Source organism: Pipistrellus kuhlii, unplaced genomic scaffold, assembly GCF_014108245.1.
Source record: "Pipistrellus kuhlii isolate mPipKuh1 unplaced genomic scaffold, mPipKuh1.p scaffold_m20_p_1, whole genome shotgun sequence".
Taxonomy (NCBI): Eukaryota; Metazoa; Chordata; class Mammalia; order Chiroptera; family Vespertilionidae; genus Pipistrellus; species Pipistrellus kuhlii.
In genome coordinates, this window is record NW_023425404.1 from 118,790,966 (window position 1) to 118,807,901 (window position 16,936).

The 16,936-nt window shown below is 40.9% G+C and overlaps 1 protein-coding gene across 4 annotated transcripts in view; it reads right to left on the reverse strand.

Annotated features, from left to right (window-relative positions):
- The window catches only part of SFMBT2 (Scm like with four mbt domains 2), a 201,255-nt gene that overhangs the window by 35,176 nt on the left and 149,143 nt on the right, over positions 1-16,936 (reverse strand). For all 4 annotated transcript variants that reach the window (XM_045588599.1, XM_045588594.1, XM_036461294.2 and 1 more), the window contains 2 exons: positions 13,733-13,859; positions 901-1,014 (listed from right to left, as the gene is read on the reverse strand). In XM_045588599.1, coding sequence (XP_045444555.1) covers positions 901-1,014; positions 13,733-13,859 — 241 coding nt within the window. The remainder of the gene's footprint in view (positions 1-900; positions 1,015-13,732; positions 13,860-16,936) is intronic.

The following is a 16,936-nucleotide window of genomic DNA, read 5'->3' on the forward strand; positions in this document are numbered from 1 at the left end:
AGTATACACACTTCAGCAGGTGATAGCTCAATTTTCAAAATGAAATGTATTTTAATAAACACTATCTTTATAATTATTCAAAATGTGTGTATACATTTTTTGGGACACCCTATATTTAAGTGCGTGTATTGTGGGATTGATTAACCACTAATGTTGTTTTAAGTTGGTACTGGATGTGATGTAATGCTCTTTTCAAAGTACAGTTGACATTTCTCTGGTCAATTAGTGCTGATAATAGTTTAGTGTTTATATCTATGTTGCTAAATTATTGGGGCCATTTATGACTCCTTTGGGGTAAACCTCATGAGAAAAAGTAGTCTTTTCTCAGATATGATAATATAAAAATATAGTAGTTAGTCTAATTTTTTAATAAAAATAATGAGTTGTCTACAAAACAGAGAGAAGATTCCAGATATTTATTTTTGCCTCTCTGTGACCTTCAGTTGTCTCATCATTGTGACTTTGTCAACCTGTGAAATGTTCATCTCATTAACTTAATGAATGAGATTTAAAAAGCCAGTGTTCTGTGGGAAATTTAAAACCTTTTCTAGCAGAAACCGGTTTGGCTCAGTGGATAGAGCTTCGGTCTGTGGACTGAAGGGTCCCAGGTTCGATTCCAGTCAAGGGCATGTATGTTGGTTGTGGGCACATCCCCCATAGGGAGAGTGCAGGAGGCAGCTGGTCCATGTTCCTCTCTCATCAATGTTTCTAGCTCTCTATCTTTTTCCCTTCCTCTCTGTAAAAAATCAATAAAATATATTAAAAAACAAACAAACAAAAAAAACAACACACATCTTTTCTATGTTTACAACTTGGCTATACTATCTTAACAAAATTGTCTATTTATTCATACCAACCCTGGAGGTTATCCATCTGGGCTTCAAACTAGGTAATACTTACGAACTATTTTGTGAGGTGTGGTCAAAGGGTAAGAATTCGCTTCACACCAGCCCACTGGGAAGATGTCCATGGATTCAACATCAACAATAAACTCTGGAGCAGGAGTCTGCAGGCCTGCATTGAAAAGTTAAGACAATAGGTACAAACAGGTTACACCAAAAAAGACACCTAGATAGAAGGAAAATACTGTGCATCCCTGAAACTGAGAAAAACATACTCCTGGATATTAAACACAAAACTGGCAATAGCCTTATGATAGGCACAAATGCCTGAGATATAAAACAGCAAGAGTACAAGGGGTTCAAATAGAGTGGGGATTCTGGAAAGGAGAGATCTTGTGACTGAAATTGGGAGGAGGAAGTAACCCAGAAACAATGGCATTGCCAGAAAAGCGAGCAGAGGGAAAGAGTCTCGTCCTTCCTTTCCTAAGAATAGCTTTGAAATTGAAGAAGCATGGCTGAGCTTCATGTGGGGGCCACAGGATATACATTTAAACCACCAAGACATTCTTCACCCAGCACTAAGCAAAGATCAGTCTTTTGCTAATGAAAGTTAAACATGACTTTCTCTACAACACCAATTAAGAGCAGTGAAAACAGATGACACAATTTCTCTAGGGAACATGTTCCTTTATAAGTTTGATTGCAATTGATTATTTTGAACTCAGTCTGTGGCTTGTAGGCTTTGGCCATGTCACGCCAGAGTCATTGTCTTTTTAGTGGGTATCTGCCTACTTCCTGTTTCATAATCATAATGACCTATGATAAATTCGCATCTTAGCTGAGCCTCTGAAAAGGAGGAGAGGTTGCAATGAAGAGGGTTGTTGAGTTATTTTTCTATTACACAGGAGATAAAGAGGTTCTTAGTCTTCAAACTCACAAAAATAGTGTTTGTTTCCCAGTTGCTCAACAATTTTGCTCACAAATTGAATTCAACTACTAGATATGTTTCTATTTCCATATTTATATTTAGCTACAAATAACTTTTCAAGGTCAAAGCAGCATTAACTGAACTTTATAGCTTATTCCTTCATGAATTATGACTTTTGTCTTCCAATGTTCTGCTAGTTCAAACATCACATCATATTAATGCTTTAATATATACACTCTATAACAATGTATACATTAATACATTTCTAAGGCTGTCTTCACCATACTTTAAAATTCTTTGATCATGCTTTCCATTCAATTAAGCAAATATTTATGAGCTGCAATGTGTCAGCTACCCTATCCTTAGGAAAGTTATAGTCCTGCCTTCCTCCCACCCCCAAATTTAGCCCATTAAGGCAAAAACGAATGAAAAAGTGGGTTCTCTGTCATCCAGGAAAGATTTCCAATTCTGTTCTGAATGAAGGTGCTAATTCTTTATTTCTATTTATCAACCTTATGAATCTGGATACATCTTGCTGGACTCTGAAGAGTTTTTTAGAACATAACTTCTTATAATCCATTAAAAATGTATACAATGCTCTTTTATTGATTATTCTAGGATTTCCAAAACCACGTATGCAAAACTAGATGCTCCACTAAGGACTGCTATAATATATTTATTGTTTCACAGAAAAAAACTCTTATAAATGGCACAAGACCATGGCTTAATCTCTGACTTTATTTCTGCTGCATCAAGTCAATATAGACTATACTTATTTGTTTTTATCCAGATCCTTCATTTAAAAAACCATCAGGAAGCCTAATCCTCCATCTATGAAAAAGAAATTAAATAACTATTACATATCCATAAGATGGAATATCCTGCTGCTATGAAAAACGTATAAGAAACCTCTTTATATACTTATATGTAAAAACATGTATGTATAGTTGAATACACAATGATCAGCAGGGTGCAGAATATTCTGTATATATATTAGGCTACCATCTGTTTTAAAAAGAAAAAAATTTTTTTATATGTGCATGAAATAAATCTAGACGGGAAAGCAAAATAAATTTGTAAGAATCACTTTGGAACCTTCAAATAATATTGCAATTGGCTGTATCCAGAGACTGTGTCCTCAGATCAGCGGCTACCCTCCACTTCCGCAAAATCCTATTTGCCCTTCTAATTGCAGGGTTTAACCTAGCAGACTCAGAGCCCTGCCATTGAGTGTGACCTGTTCTACTCAGAACATCAGGATGAAAGAAAAAGATGGTTTGTGGTGATGCTAAAATCTTGGAAACACAGCCCTGTCACATTACATAATGGCTTCATCCCCGGCAAACTACGGAAAAGAACAAACATGGGCGAGCACAGGAGTAGCAGATGCTACTGGGGGGCTGGAGACAAGAGGGATGTGAGAGAAGAGACTAAGAGCTAACTGTGAGAAAGAGGGTTTATTTTCATTGACTCCAGTACTAGAACTGGGACGGCTCCTCCATCTCAGGTAAAAGCTGGAATGGGAAGAAAGGCAAAGGTATTTAAGGAAACAAGTTAACCTTGCTCAGTGGCCTTGTTAACAGTAACAGGTTGCACCAAATAGTGATGGTCTCAGCATGTGACTGAGAGGTAAACCACTAGAAGGATGAAGAGCTGGTTGATTATGGTGAGCAAGCAAGAACTGGGTGCTGGAAACCCCACGGGCCATCTGTCATGCTTCTCCCATTGTCAGATGCCCATCCAGGAATAGGATTTTAGAGTATCCCTTTGTCAGCTACGGAGCTAAATTCACAAGGAATAAAGAGAGGAGCAAAACTGTGACTGGAAAGATCCAGATATGACAGAATGCAGATAACCTAAAGGAAAACTGCAGAAATGGAATTCAATATGCGTGTGTGGCAAGAGAGACATATACACTCACAGGAGTACAACTATTTACAGCTCTTTTCCGTGTTTAATTTGCACCACAACCCTAAAAGATTGGGACAGTTTTCATCCCCATTTTATAGATCAGTAAACTGAGGTACAGAAAAAGATCAGACAGCCAGCACGTAGAACACCCAGGTTTCCAATCCAAGTAGTAGTCTAGTTCCAGAGCCTCAGACAGAATATAAAAGTAGGCAGCTTTCTCCCCCTCCCCCTCCATCTCACCTTCCCTGTCCCCTAAGTCCCCGCCCCACTCCCTTGCTTGTTGTTTTTGGTCTATCTATCATGTCTTATCAACCTATATCATTTCTGCAGAATTCCATTATGAGGCAGCCATTGCCACCTACCACAAAGAGGAATAGCCAGATCTACCCTCTGTCTGCAGGCAGATGATGTCGGGCTCAGACCTTTTGAACCACCATGTGGTCAGTCAGAAGTCACATTCTTCACAACGGGCAGCTTGAAAGCCCAAACTTCGCTTTGGTTCCTGCTGCAAAGTCTCCTGGAGCCGCCATCCAAAGGCCTTCCTCCCAGATTCCCATTTTGCTGAGACAGCCAGAGCCAGTTCTGTCGCTGGCCACCAAGAACCTGTCTAACTGCACGACAGTTTGGGGGACAAAGCAGATTTGGAGTGATGAAGGCCTGCTCCCAGGGACAGCTCCCACTGTGGGGCCACTCTCTCGGAGGGCAGGAAATTCTGCTGCATACGCTGATCTGCCAAAGCAGCCCCCCCTCCCTCAACAGTGCCTTCTTCAGGCTGCACCTCTTTAATGGTTTGAACCCACCCTGACTAGAAATGTAATTCTTTTCACATTTGCATTTCCCTCTGTTTCATTTTTGCAAGTCTAGTGAAATGCTTATTAACCACCTGACTTTTTCACAAATCATGGGGCAGTTATCTGCCCCTGGTATCCTAAAGAGAAGAGGTTGGCTCACAGACTTTTCTTTGAAACCTGCCGCACTCTGTTCATTTGACCCCCTTAGGGTCCCTTACAAACTCCAGTGTGCCTGTGAATCACCTGGGGAGGGGACTTTAAAAGGCAGACCGCCAGGAATCTACATTTTAGTAGGACTTCTGTTGATAGTTGATTATAATATGGAAGGTAGTTTCCTGGTACTGAATCAAGCATATGAAAAAAACTGACCAAGACGTTTTTTAGATTTTAACTTACAAGTATAAAGTACCTCTCATCATTCAAAATTTGGTTCAAAAAACAACAATTCTTAAAGGGCTGTTGTATCCTAAATCATTTTCTCATTAGAGACCACAAATTTTATTTATTCCTCATGTCTATTCAGCAAACACTGAGTGAGCCCATGAACTCGAGTATGAACACCATGCTCCATGATAGGCCAGTGGTCGGCAAGCCGCGGCTTGAAAGCCACATGCGGCTCTTTGGCCCCTTGAGTGTGGCTCTTCCACAAAATATCACACGCAGATACACACATACAGTGCGATTGAAACTTCATGGCCCATGTGCTTAAGTTGGTTTTTGGCCTGGCAGAGTTTATTTTGAAGAAGTGCCGACCACTGCGACAGGCTATAGGTGAGGACGGGAGTACAGCCATGTGCAATGTCTCGCAGGACCAACCACGGTATCAGGATGCTAACCTGAGTGGTCTATTCTGATGGCACACAGGCTCTATGCAGAGAGGTAAGGCTTCAGGGAAGAACACTACCTTTCTTTTCGCTCCTCACCACCTCCACTTACTGGGCTCTGACTATTACGGGCCAAACACAACTCTGAGCACTTTATAGACACTAATTCTCCCAGCTAATCTCCACAGCATCCTCCAAAGTAGAACCCATTATTATGTACATTTTATAGTGCTGTACAAATAAGAACAGGGATTTTGAACTAAAAAAGTCCTCATAATCACACATCTAGGAAGCAGGTGTGTTGCTGAAAGCCAGAATTTGAGTCTTGGCTCCACAAGAAATACAGACTCCACATGTGTTAGAAGAAAGGCATTGACTGCATTTTACAAAACCAGCTCTTAGAGTCCATGAAGATGATAGAGAAAGCAGTTAGGGGACTACTGAAATCCTAAGAGGAAGGGATGAAGACCTAACCTGGGGTGTGGCAGCGAGAAGAGAGAGCTGCCCAGGGACACTGAGCTACCCAAGTGACTACCTGGTCACAGGAGCTGTGGGATGTAAACAATGAGAGTTATTCTAGAATTTCTAAGTTGGATGACTGTGGTGCCACCAGGTCAGATAAAAAACTCCAAGAGAAGAGCAAACACAGGGGCAACATAGTAACGTTTATACCAAGCTGATGTGCACACAGAGGTGCTTTGCAGGTGGGCAAAAATGGGGTTATGCCTGTGAGTGCTGAGAGTGGTGGGCATACGGGTTAGTTAGCGCAGAACTGCTATTTGATGCACAGAGAAAGATGAGATTGTATGGGCACCAGGGAAGAAAAGATTTGAAGAATTCTGCCCTTTACATGTGAGGAAAGCAGTACAAAGGTGAAAACAAGAACCTCAACCAGGGAATCCTCAGTGGGGAAAAGAAAGCTGCCCAGCCAGTATTCCGGAGAAGACAGAAGGAAGACTTTGGAAAAAAGATCAAGGTAGGCCAAATGTTGCAAAGGACATTTTTAAGATCTCTGAAAGTTGGGGAATTGCACGTGACTGCAGAGGAACTTACATAAAAAGAAACATCTTTCTTAAAACAAAAACAACCAAAGCAAGGGATGGAAATGTATATTGTACTTCTTCGCAAAAGGAAGACTGGATGTGAGGGGGAAATGGAGATGGAAAGGAAATTACTTAAGGAAAGGGGCACGACACCTGCCATGCCAGGTGTGTGAGTCAGTACTGAAAATGCCTCCCGTTTATCCACTGACATTCCCAACAGGTGAGCAGAGCGAACAATGCATGTCTTGCTTTGTTACTTAATGTTAAAAATGAAACTATTGATCAGCTAACTTGCTGAAAAGAATAAGCTTCTACCATTTCAGTATGTAACCTAAGATTTGTATGTTTCAAAATATTTATTGATGTTTACCCTGGTTTTGGCCTTCATCCCCATGTCTGACATAGAATCAAATTGTGCCACAGGCAGAAACGGGTTAGTTAGCACAGAACTGCTATTTGATGCACAGGCAGAAAACTCAATTAACCATACTTAGTATATTTGTTTATTTGTTTATTCACCTTATTTGTTTATTCACCAAGTAACTGAGAGTCCTCAAAGTACAGAGGACAGGAGGGCAAGAAGCAAGCCAGTCCAGGCTGCCGGCCCCGAGACAGGCAGTGGCGTGGAGGCAAGGGATGGGTGCGGCTAGACTGAGAAAAGACTGGTTGAAAGTCTCTCCAAGAAGCAGTTAGACCTCTCAACACACTGACAACTCTGCACAGCAGGTCACACCTCCACCCAGGCTGGTGGCTACAGGTTTACTCTTTAGAAAGCAGGAATCAGAACAACTACGAGTTGGAAACACCAGGAGATAGCTGAGAATAGAAAAAAGGCAAGGGCAAACACGGGATTATGTGAAGGTCCATGCTCCAGAAGTAAAAGGCCTGAACCTGCCACCATCATCCTACTAGCACAGATGTAAGCCGGGTTAGGACACTGCTAGTTGCAGGTGAAGAGGGCGAGGATATGGCCCTGCAAGCCTGGCCTGGTCAGGGGACTGTCCTGCAAAGTGCAGGGCTGCATTCCCATCTTAGATGATGCCTAAAAAGCAAAGCAAGTGGACAAAGGGACACCAGCAGAACAGCACGTACCAGGTCTATCTCACCACAGCCAAGAAACTAAGGGGAAAAAATCAGATAAATAAAAAACTGGCACTGGAAAATTCCACAGAGTATGCATTTCTTAAGAGGGAGAAAGGAGAGAGCAAATCCTGTGTTTAAATACCTACACTGAAATTCTACATGAGGCACACAGGCTTAAAGAGCCCACACGTTGCTCACTTTGGCTGACACCTGCGGAAACCCAGAGCAACATGTGAACGGGGCCCTGCATGTTCTGTGCTTGTCAATGTGGAATGTGAAGTTCACAGGGAAGGATGTAATCCTGGACTCTAAAAAGCTACTGTCCAAAACTATACATCACATGATCCACAGATTGAAATTTATACACTACTAGAGGCCCAGTGCACAAAATTTGTGCATGGGAGGGGGCGGGTATCCCTCAGCCCAGTCTGCACCCTTTCCAATATGGGACCCCTGAGAAATGCCCTACTGCCCATTTAGGCCCGATCCCAGTAGAATTGGGCTTAAAAAGGAAGTTGGACATCCCTCTCACAATCCAGGACTGCTGGCTCCCAACTGCTCATCTACCTGCCTTCCTGATTGCCCCTAACCACTTTTTCCTGCCAGTCTGATTGATGCCTAACTGCTCCCCTGCCAACCTGATTGTCCATAACTGGCCCTGCAGGCCTAGTCACCCCTAACTACCCTCCCCTGTAGGTTTGGGTCCCCCCCCAACTGCCCTTCCCTGCAGGCCTGGTTGCCCCCAACTTTCTTCCTCTGCCAGCCTGGTCACCTCCAACTTTCCTCCCTTGCAGGCCTGGTCCCTCCCAACTGCCCTCCCCTGCTGACCTGATAGCCTCCAACTGCCCTTCCTTGCAGGCCTGGTGCCTCCCAACTGCCTTACCCTGCTGGCCTGATCACCCACAACTGCCCTCTCCTGCTGGCCATTGTGTGGTGGCTATCTTGTGTCTACATGGGAGCAGCCATCATTGACCACATGGGGGAAGCCATCTTGTGTGTTGGAGTGATGGTCAATCTGCATATTACTCTTTTATTAGATAAGATAGAGGCCTGGTGCATGGGTAGGGGCCAGCTGGTATGCCCTGAAGGGTGTCCCAGATTAGGGTGGGGTTCCCTTGGGGCATGGGTGGGCCTGGACAATGGGCCTGTGGTGGTTTGCAGGCCAGTCACACCCACCAGTGACCCAAGTGGAGGCCCTTTTATCTGGGATTTATTTATGTTCTATAATTGAAGCTTTGTAACCTTGAGCAAAGGCCAGGACAGGCCAGGAAGTTTGGCCTCCTCCATCGGTGGGAAAGTCCAAGCCTCCTGCTCACTCTGTGACCATAGCCATTTTTGTTGGGATTTATTTATCTTTTTTAATTGAAACTTTGTAGTCTTGAGTGGAGGACTGGGTCAGGCAGGGTGTGCAGGAAGCTTGGCTTCCTCCATTGCCAGGGAAACCCAAACCTCCAATTTGCTCTGTGGCCACAGCCATCTTGGTTGGGTTAATTTGCATACTAGCTTCTGATTGGCTAGTATTTGTGGCTTGTGGGTGTAGAGGAGCCATTGTCAATTTGCATATTACTCTTTTATTAGATGGAACTGAAAGCCATGGGTAATAAAACTTACAGGACATCTTTCTCTCTAGATGTTCCCAATGCAAAAAACAGTCATCAGGAATACCCTGTCTGTTTTCATTCATAACAGTGCTCCAAATTTCAAAGCCAGGCTTTGATGCTCATATTCTAAAGCTCTCCACAAAAATTACTGTAGTGGTAACAAAAGAGCTAAATAACTTAGCAAAAATTAAGCCTGTTAGTTTCCATTCATTTTATGACGTAAAAGGCATTTCTGCCTCAGCTAAAAATCTAAAATACTTCATATTCAGGAATGAGGAGTCCACTGCATCTCTTCTAAATGAGAAAATCATCTATCTATCTATCTATCTATCTATCTATCTATCTATTTCTCACCTAAGTATCTACCTACCTACCTACCTACCTACCTCCCTATATAAAGAGCCAGGGTCCACAATGTCCAAAATGTCCAAATGGATAACTGAACATTGGAAGTCAGTCCTGCAGTCAGTGCTGGGTTGCAGCAGTGACTCAGCACTGACTTCCACCACTGCAGGCATGGTGACCCAGCACTGACTACTGTGGGGGCTGCAGATAAGACCCAAAGAGAGGCCCTGAAAGAGAAGTAGGGTCTGATCCATAGCGTACATGGCAGCTGTTAATCAAAGCCAGGCTTTGCCCTTGCCTCTCTTTCTCTCTGGGTCTCACCAGTAGCTGTGGGGGCTGATGATCAGCCCTTGCCTCTCTTTCTCTCTGGGTCTCACCAGCAGCTGTGGGGGCTGATGATCAGCCCCACCTTTCTGATCAGGCCCAGAAATAGGCCCAGAAATGCTGACTGGCATAGAAATTGACCAATTAGAACCAAATCAGGGTGAATTGCAAGGAGCAAATGGCTGCCTGGGAGGCAGAGCTTTTGATGCTGATTGACATACAAGTTGACCAATCAGAACCAAATCTGGGTGAACTGCAAAGGCAGAACTTAAGGTAGGGACTGAGGAGGGGTTTTAAGGGCAACAGTTGTTTGGTGTAAGGTGTAAGATATGCAGTTCAATTTTTTAATGACTGGTTTGGCAATATAGTGTATATGGCTGTTATCAGTCCAGATATTGGAATTATGTATTTTTGTCTGCCAAGAGCATATCCTCCTGCCGAAAACCCCCTCCCATTTAAGCAATCCTATCCTATAATTTATCTATACTAATAAAAAGATAATATGCTAATTAGACCAGGTTGACCAGATGTCTGATTTCCTTCCAGACAAAGCCATGGTGGTGGGGGCTGAGGCAGAGGCAATTAGGGGCAATCGGGCTGGCAGAGGAGGGTAGTTGGAGGTGAGATAATGCTGGCAACAAAGGACAATTGGGGGAGAGATCAAGCCAGCAGGGGAGGTAGGTAGGGACAATCAGGCAAGCAGGCAAAGGGATTAGGGGCAATCAGGAAGGCATGCAGAAGCAGATAGGGGTGATCAGGCAGGCAGGCATGTGAGTAGTTAAGAGCCAGTGGTCCCAGATTGTGAGAGGAATGTCATATTGGATAGTGTGAAGGCTGGGCTGAGGGAACCACTCCAACATCCACCCCCTGTGCACGAATTTCATGCACCAGGCCACTAGTGTTAATAATAATGATATAAGGGAAACCAAGAAGACAATGCAAAGATGTAAACCTTCTTAGAGAGTAAACATGCTATGAGGATGAACAGAATCCCCACATCCTATTTGTCCCAGGAGAAAATGACCTGAACTGTATGTGAACTGACTTGGATTTTGAGAACACAGACAGAAAAACCAGTGTGTGAGGCAGTGTTGTGTAGCTGCAATATTGGGTGTGTTAACATTTCTACTCTATAGATAATGCGAGGATGGTACACATGGTTACCTAAAGCAGAGTATTACCATAGAGAAAGCACAACAATGTCCTTCCGAAAACACAAAGCCCCTTCATCAGAAACTGCCCTTGATCACTATCAGTGGCTTTGTGAGAACTTGAGATTCTTTCCAAATATGCACCTAAAATAATATTACACAAATCTCATGTAATTTACTCATTGCTCCCCCTTCAACACTTGAAGAACTATCTGACTTCAAGAAAAGTGAAATATTAAATAAAAATTACCCTTTTAATGACCTACAAGTGGTCAATTAGGCATGTGTTGAAATACTTCAAATCAATTTAATGCACAAATATAACTGATAAATTGTTATGAAGTACTTTATAAATTCAAAGTGTCAAATAAATGGTCTATAATCAGCATTACCATCATTATAAAAATACTCTAACAGGCACAAAGTGAGCATAGTGGATCTCTAACATTTTGTCCCCAGGACTGAGGAAAGAAAATACTATTACATGAAACTGAAATAATGAGAACTAAGTACCAGCAAGCTTGCTATTATATAAAATAATAAATGTTCAGTAAAGACTCAAACCAAAAACAAAATAAAACATAAAATTTAAGACCATTTAAGGAGACTGAGTGGAATTTACTTTATTTGATGAGACAAATGCATAATTTTGACCAATAATTCCAGGTAGATGATAGTCAACAGATGGTTTTAATTTTTTTCTTTAAATGTGCACGGCCTGGAAAAATGTATAATTTACTTTCTGGCCTTCTTTAGAAGCCTAACTAATTCATTATTACAGAATAAAAGCACTCTGAAGAATAAGCAAAAGTGTTGCCATGAACTGACTTGTATTTAGTTTGCTATAAATCCACCAATTTATATCCAAAGAAAAACAGCAATTTGGATATAAACAAATTAGGACTGCCAAATAATTTTAACCACAATGTGCTCAATAATAATGGTAATACATGGGCTTTGAACATTTCCATTTTTGTTTTCAAATTAATAATGCAAACAAGATTCCAATCTCATGATATAGCTTAGCATAGTATAAGTTAGTAGCATGTTCAATTAAGGCAGTGTTTCCCAAATTTTGACATATGTGTACCCCTTCTAAAATTTTCGTAATGCTGAGTACCCCTTGTACTCATGAGAACGTAGAATTAGGCACAGCTAAGCACAGTGCAGTGCATATCCCCACCAAACTCCGGTGCAACGCATACCCCCACCAAACTCTTCCCGTATCCCTGGGGGTATGCATACCACACTTTGGGAAACACTGGATTAAGGGATTCAAAATCATCCAAGAGTTCCTATTTTTCCAAGAGCAATGGAATCAACTTTGCACGCAGTAATGAAAATAAGGTCACACAATTACTGTGGTTGCAGAATTATCACTATTATGCCTGTGTCTACCTTTTGGCTATTTCCACTAGAGGCCATTTTATTTGAAAAACAAAGCAATCAACTTTTTTGAGAATTTCCTCTTATTTCAAACTCGAGAACTGGCACACGAATTCATGCAGGGGTGGGGTGCAGCTGGCCTGCCCAATTGGGGCCAATTAGGGACAGGCTGGATGGGGGAGGGACCATGGGAGGTTGGATGACCAGCCCCAACCCTGATTGGGGTGGGGGAGGCTAATAGGGAGTGGGGCCAGCCAGTGGGAGGGGCCACAGGCAGCCACCCCTGGTCAAACTCTTCGTAGAGGGGACAATTTGCATATTAGCCTTTTATTATATAGGATTGGAAATCTTAAACCATGGTAATGTTTTAAACTATTTTCTGGGAATTAACAATACCTATGATGTTCAGCTAAAATGACTGCTCTCTGCCCTTCCTACTCTCCTGAACTGTAAGGCTGATGAGATGGTAGGCCTAGCTAAAAACTTTCAATGCTTGTTAGACCTGATTACTGATGAAATAAGGATGAAGAGATTAGCAGAAATTCTATGACCTTCCAAACTTTTTAGTCCAATGGTAATACAAGCATGTTAAAAAAAATCTAAAATATAGACCAGGAAAGCTAACATAACTTTATTATTCATATCTAGTCTTACTGTTTTTTTCATAACTATTTTGAAATAACTATTGAGTTTGTGAAACTAAAAAACAAACAATAAAAAAAAAACTACTCAGTATTTTAAATCACAAAAAGATGTGAAAACCTTGGATATCAAATTCATTTCAATTCTCATTGAAAATATAACATCTAGAAAACAGTCTTCTAACTGATCAAGGTTTCTTTACAAAGTACATTATTCTGTGAATTATATGTATAATTGTAAGTAAAAGGTAGCTATAAAGAACAGTTTAAACACCAACAAACAAGCCTGAATTCTGTTTATTATAGAGGGGTGGGCAAAAGTATGTTTATCTTTATAAATATGCAAAACAGTTTATTGTTGTATTATTTTTTATTAATTATTGTATTATTTATTTGTATTACAAGTATAAACCTATTTTGGCCTGTATATTTGGGGAGAAAGTCATCTCCAATTAGTATTTTAAGGAAAAATTAAATAACTATGGAAGAAACCAAAGTAAGGGCATTATTCACATTAAAATATGCAATTCCATCCTCATAATTACCAAGTTTCATAATAACCAAGACCTCAAATACCAGTCTTAGTGACTCATATTAATTTAATTGTGACATTAGCTTTTATAATCATAGATGTAAAAAACCCACTGTGTTCCAAACATAATTATCACTCCAGCATCTCATTTCATGAAATTATTAAATTAAAATGAGAGCCTCTGTACAAATTTGTATTTGATTAGTTTCACTTACTTGAGAACACTGAATAATTTAAGAGCTGTTTAAGTAAAAGGAACATAAAAAGGACACTTCTGAGACGTGCTGGATGGATCCTAAATTCTCCAGAATGGTTACACAGCGGGCCTACCTTCCAGGTGAAGCCACAGCAACCGCCCCTTCACCCTCACGACAGAGGCCACACAGAGCTCTCCTGGATTCCTGGGGTTTACGGCTTCAAGCTTCATGTTCTTTGTGAAACCCCGGCTGAATGATGTCTGAAAGAGAGAAATGAGACTGAGCCATTGGTACCAGCGTGCATCAACAAAGCTGGCCAACTGAGGAAGCAGACATGCGCACACAGGCACACGCGCAGGCACAAATCTTATCTATAAGACGAGCAGTCTGTTACCATGCTTGTCTTTCCCGCCACTCATGAAGAAAGAACCATGCCTTCTTCATTTGTATCCTAGAAATTAGAGCTCTGCTTAGCACACAGCAGGTGCCTAATAACATGTGTTGAATGAATGTGAATATGAATACAACCACAATGGAGATACAGAGCGATGCCTTCACCTCCAAAACCCCTTGCACTGGCCTTTCGGTAATTATCGCCTCCCAGGCTCCAGATTCCTGGACCACCAATCTGTTTTCTGCACCTATAATTCCACCTTTTCCATAATGTCCTATAAGTGAAATCATATACTATGTAGCCTTTGAGTCTGTCTTCTTTCAGGAAGCAAACAGCACTTGAGCATCATTCACGCTATTGCACGAATCAGTAATTTATTCTGTGCTACTGCTGAGTAGTTTATGTAGATGTACCACAGTTTGTCCATCATTTACCAGTTGCGAGACATTTGAGTGGTTTACAATTCTTGGTGCTTGTGAGTAAAGCCACTCTAAACATTTAAGCACATGTTGTTGTGGGAACATTAATATATTAGTCAGCTCCAGCTGCCATAAAATACCACAGACCTGGTAGCTTAAATAACAGAAATCTATTTTCTCACAGTTCTGGAGACTGCAAGTCTGAGAACAGAGTGTCAGTGGAGTTGTTTTTTTTCCTGAGGTCCATCTCCTCAGCATGCAAATGGCAGTCTTCTCCCTGTGTCTCCACATGTTCTTTCCGCCAAGCATGTGGTGTGTGCTGTTATTATCAGGACACTGGTTGTATTGGGTTAAGGCCCACCATATGACCTAATTTTACCTTAATTACCTCTTTAAAGACTCTAACTCCAAATACAGTCACTTTCTGAGATCCTGAGGTTAGGACTTTAAAGCTTGTATTTTGGAGGGACATAATGCAGCCTATAACACTGTTTTCATTTCTCTAAAAACAGGATTGCTGGACCATATGGTAAATCTATAATAAAAGTATAATATGCTAATTAGATTGAACAGCCAGACAACCTTCCAGAGGAAGCCAGGGTCACGAGGGCTGAGCCCCTTGCATGAATTTTGTGCATAGGGCCTCTAGTGTGTATATATTTCTAAAAAACTGCTCTATTATTTTCAAATATATCATCTTGCATTCCCATCAGTAGTGTATACAGTTACAGTTGATAAACATCCTCCCAACTGATACTGCCAGTTTTTCAAATTTTAGCCATTCTTATAGGTAAATCTAGTGGCATCTCACTATGATTTTAATTTGCATTTTCCCTATGACTAATGACATTGAGTAGTTTTCACTTTTGTCATTGGTATATCTTCTTTGTTGAAGTGTATTATTATTTTTTAAAATATATTGTTTATTGACTTCAGAGAGGAAGAGAGAAGGAGAGAGAGAAACATCAATGATGAGAATCACCAATCAGCTGCATGCCCCTACTGGGGATGAAGCCCGCAACCCAGGCATGTGCCCTTGAGCAGAACAGAACTCTTCAGTCAGCAGGCCAATGCTCTACCCACTGAGCCAAACCGGTTAGGGTGAAGTGTATTATTTTTACCTTCATTCTTACTGGATATAGAATTGTAATTCCATAATTGTATTTTTTACTGAATATAGAATTGGAATTTTTTTTTTTTCTTATAGCACTCTAAAGAAATTGGTTCACACTCTTTTGGCCTCTGTTGTTTCTGATAAAAAGCTTGTTATTATTCAAACTGTATTCCTCTATTTGAAATGTATTATTTTTCTCTGGACACTTCCAAGAGTTTTCTTTCTATGTTTATTGGTTATCAGCAATTTGACTATGCAGAGTTTCTTTGTATTTATGCTGCTTGGAGCTCACTGAGATTCCTGAACCTGTAAATGTAGATCTTTCAGCTGCTTTGGATAATTAAGAATTATTATTTCTTCATATATTTTTTCCTTCCACTTTTGTGTCCACTTCTGGGTCTCCAGTTACACATGAGATTGTCCCTCAGATCCTTAAGATTCTCTTCATCTTCCTCCCAACCCCATATCAACTTTTTTCTCTGTTCTTCAGACAGAATAATTTCTGTCTTCAATATCACAAACTCTTTCCTTGCTCATATCTGTCCTGCTATTAAGCCCTTTCAATGAATTTGCTTATTTCAGATATTGCATTTGTCAGTTTTAGAATTTCCCTTTTTTATACATCTACTTCTGTTCCTATCTTTTCATTGATTAGAAGAATATTTACCTTAACATCAATGCTTCTAAAACTTTAGAGGATATCAAAATCATTTGGAAAGCCTTTAAAAACACAGAACTGCTGGGCCTCATCCCAAAGTTAGTGATTCAGTTTGAGTAAGATAATTTGTATTTCCAACAAGGTGATTCTGAGAGAGCTGGCCTTTGGGCCACACTTTTGGATCCAGTGCTTTCCACCACTGAGCTTAGTTATAATAGGAACTTTAAAATACTTGAATGCTACCAACATCGGGGTCATTTGGATTTGGTCTCTGTTCATTGTCTTTTCTACTGCGAATGAGTCAGATTTTCCTATTTCTTCATGTGTTGAGGAACTTTGGATTGAAATCTGGATGTTTTAAATGTTATGTCATAGACACCTTGGGTTGTGGCATATTACTCCCAAGACGACTGGTTTTTCTGTTATATAATAGAAAGCAATTAACTCAGTTGGTCTCAAACTACACACTTGTCTCTTGAGAAGCAGCTTAGATTTTAATTCAGTTCTTTCATCCTTAACTACTAGGTTGCTTGGAGTTTTCCTGGCAAATACTTGGTTCCAGAATCTGTGGTTCCTCCTCCTGGCTCTCCCCTGTTTGTGATTCTTCTTACTTTACAGTAGCTTGTGGTTTCCTAAATTCTGTTATTGTGTTCATACTGCCAGAAAGATTACAAATCTTATAATCACTGTTTTAGTCATATCATATGTTGTCAACTGTGGCTGACCTCAGGCCACTCATCTGAAAATTTGGG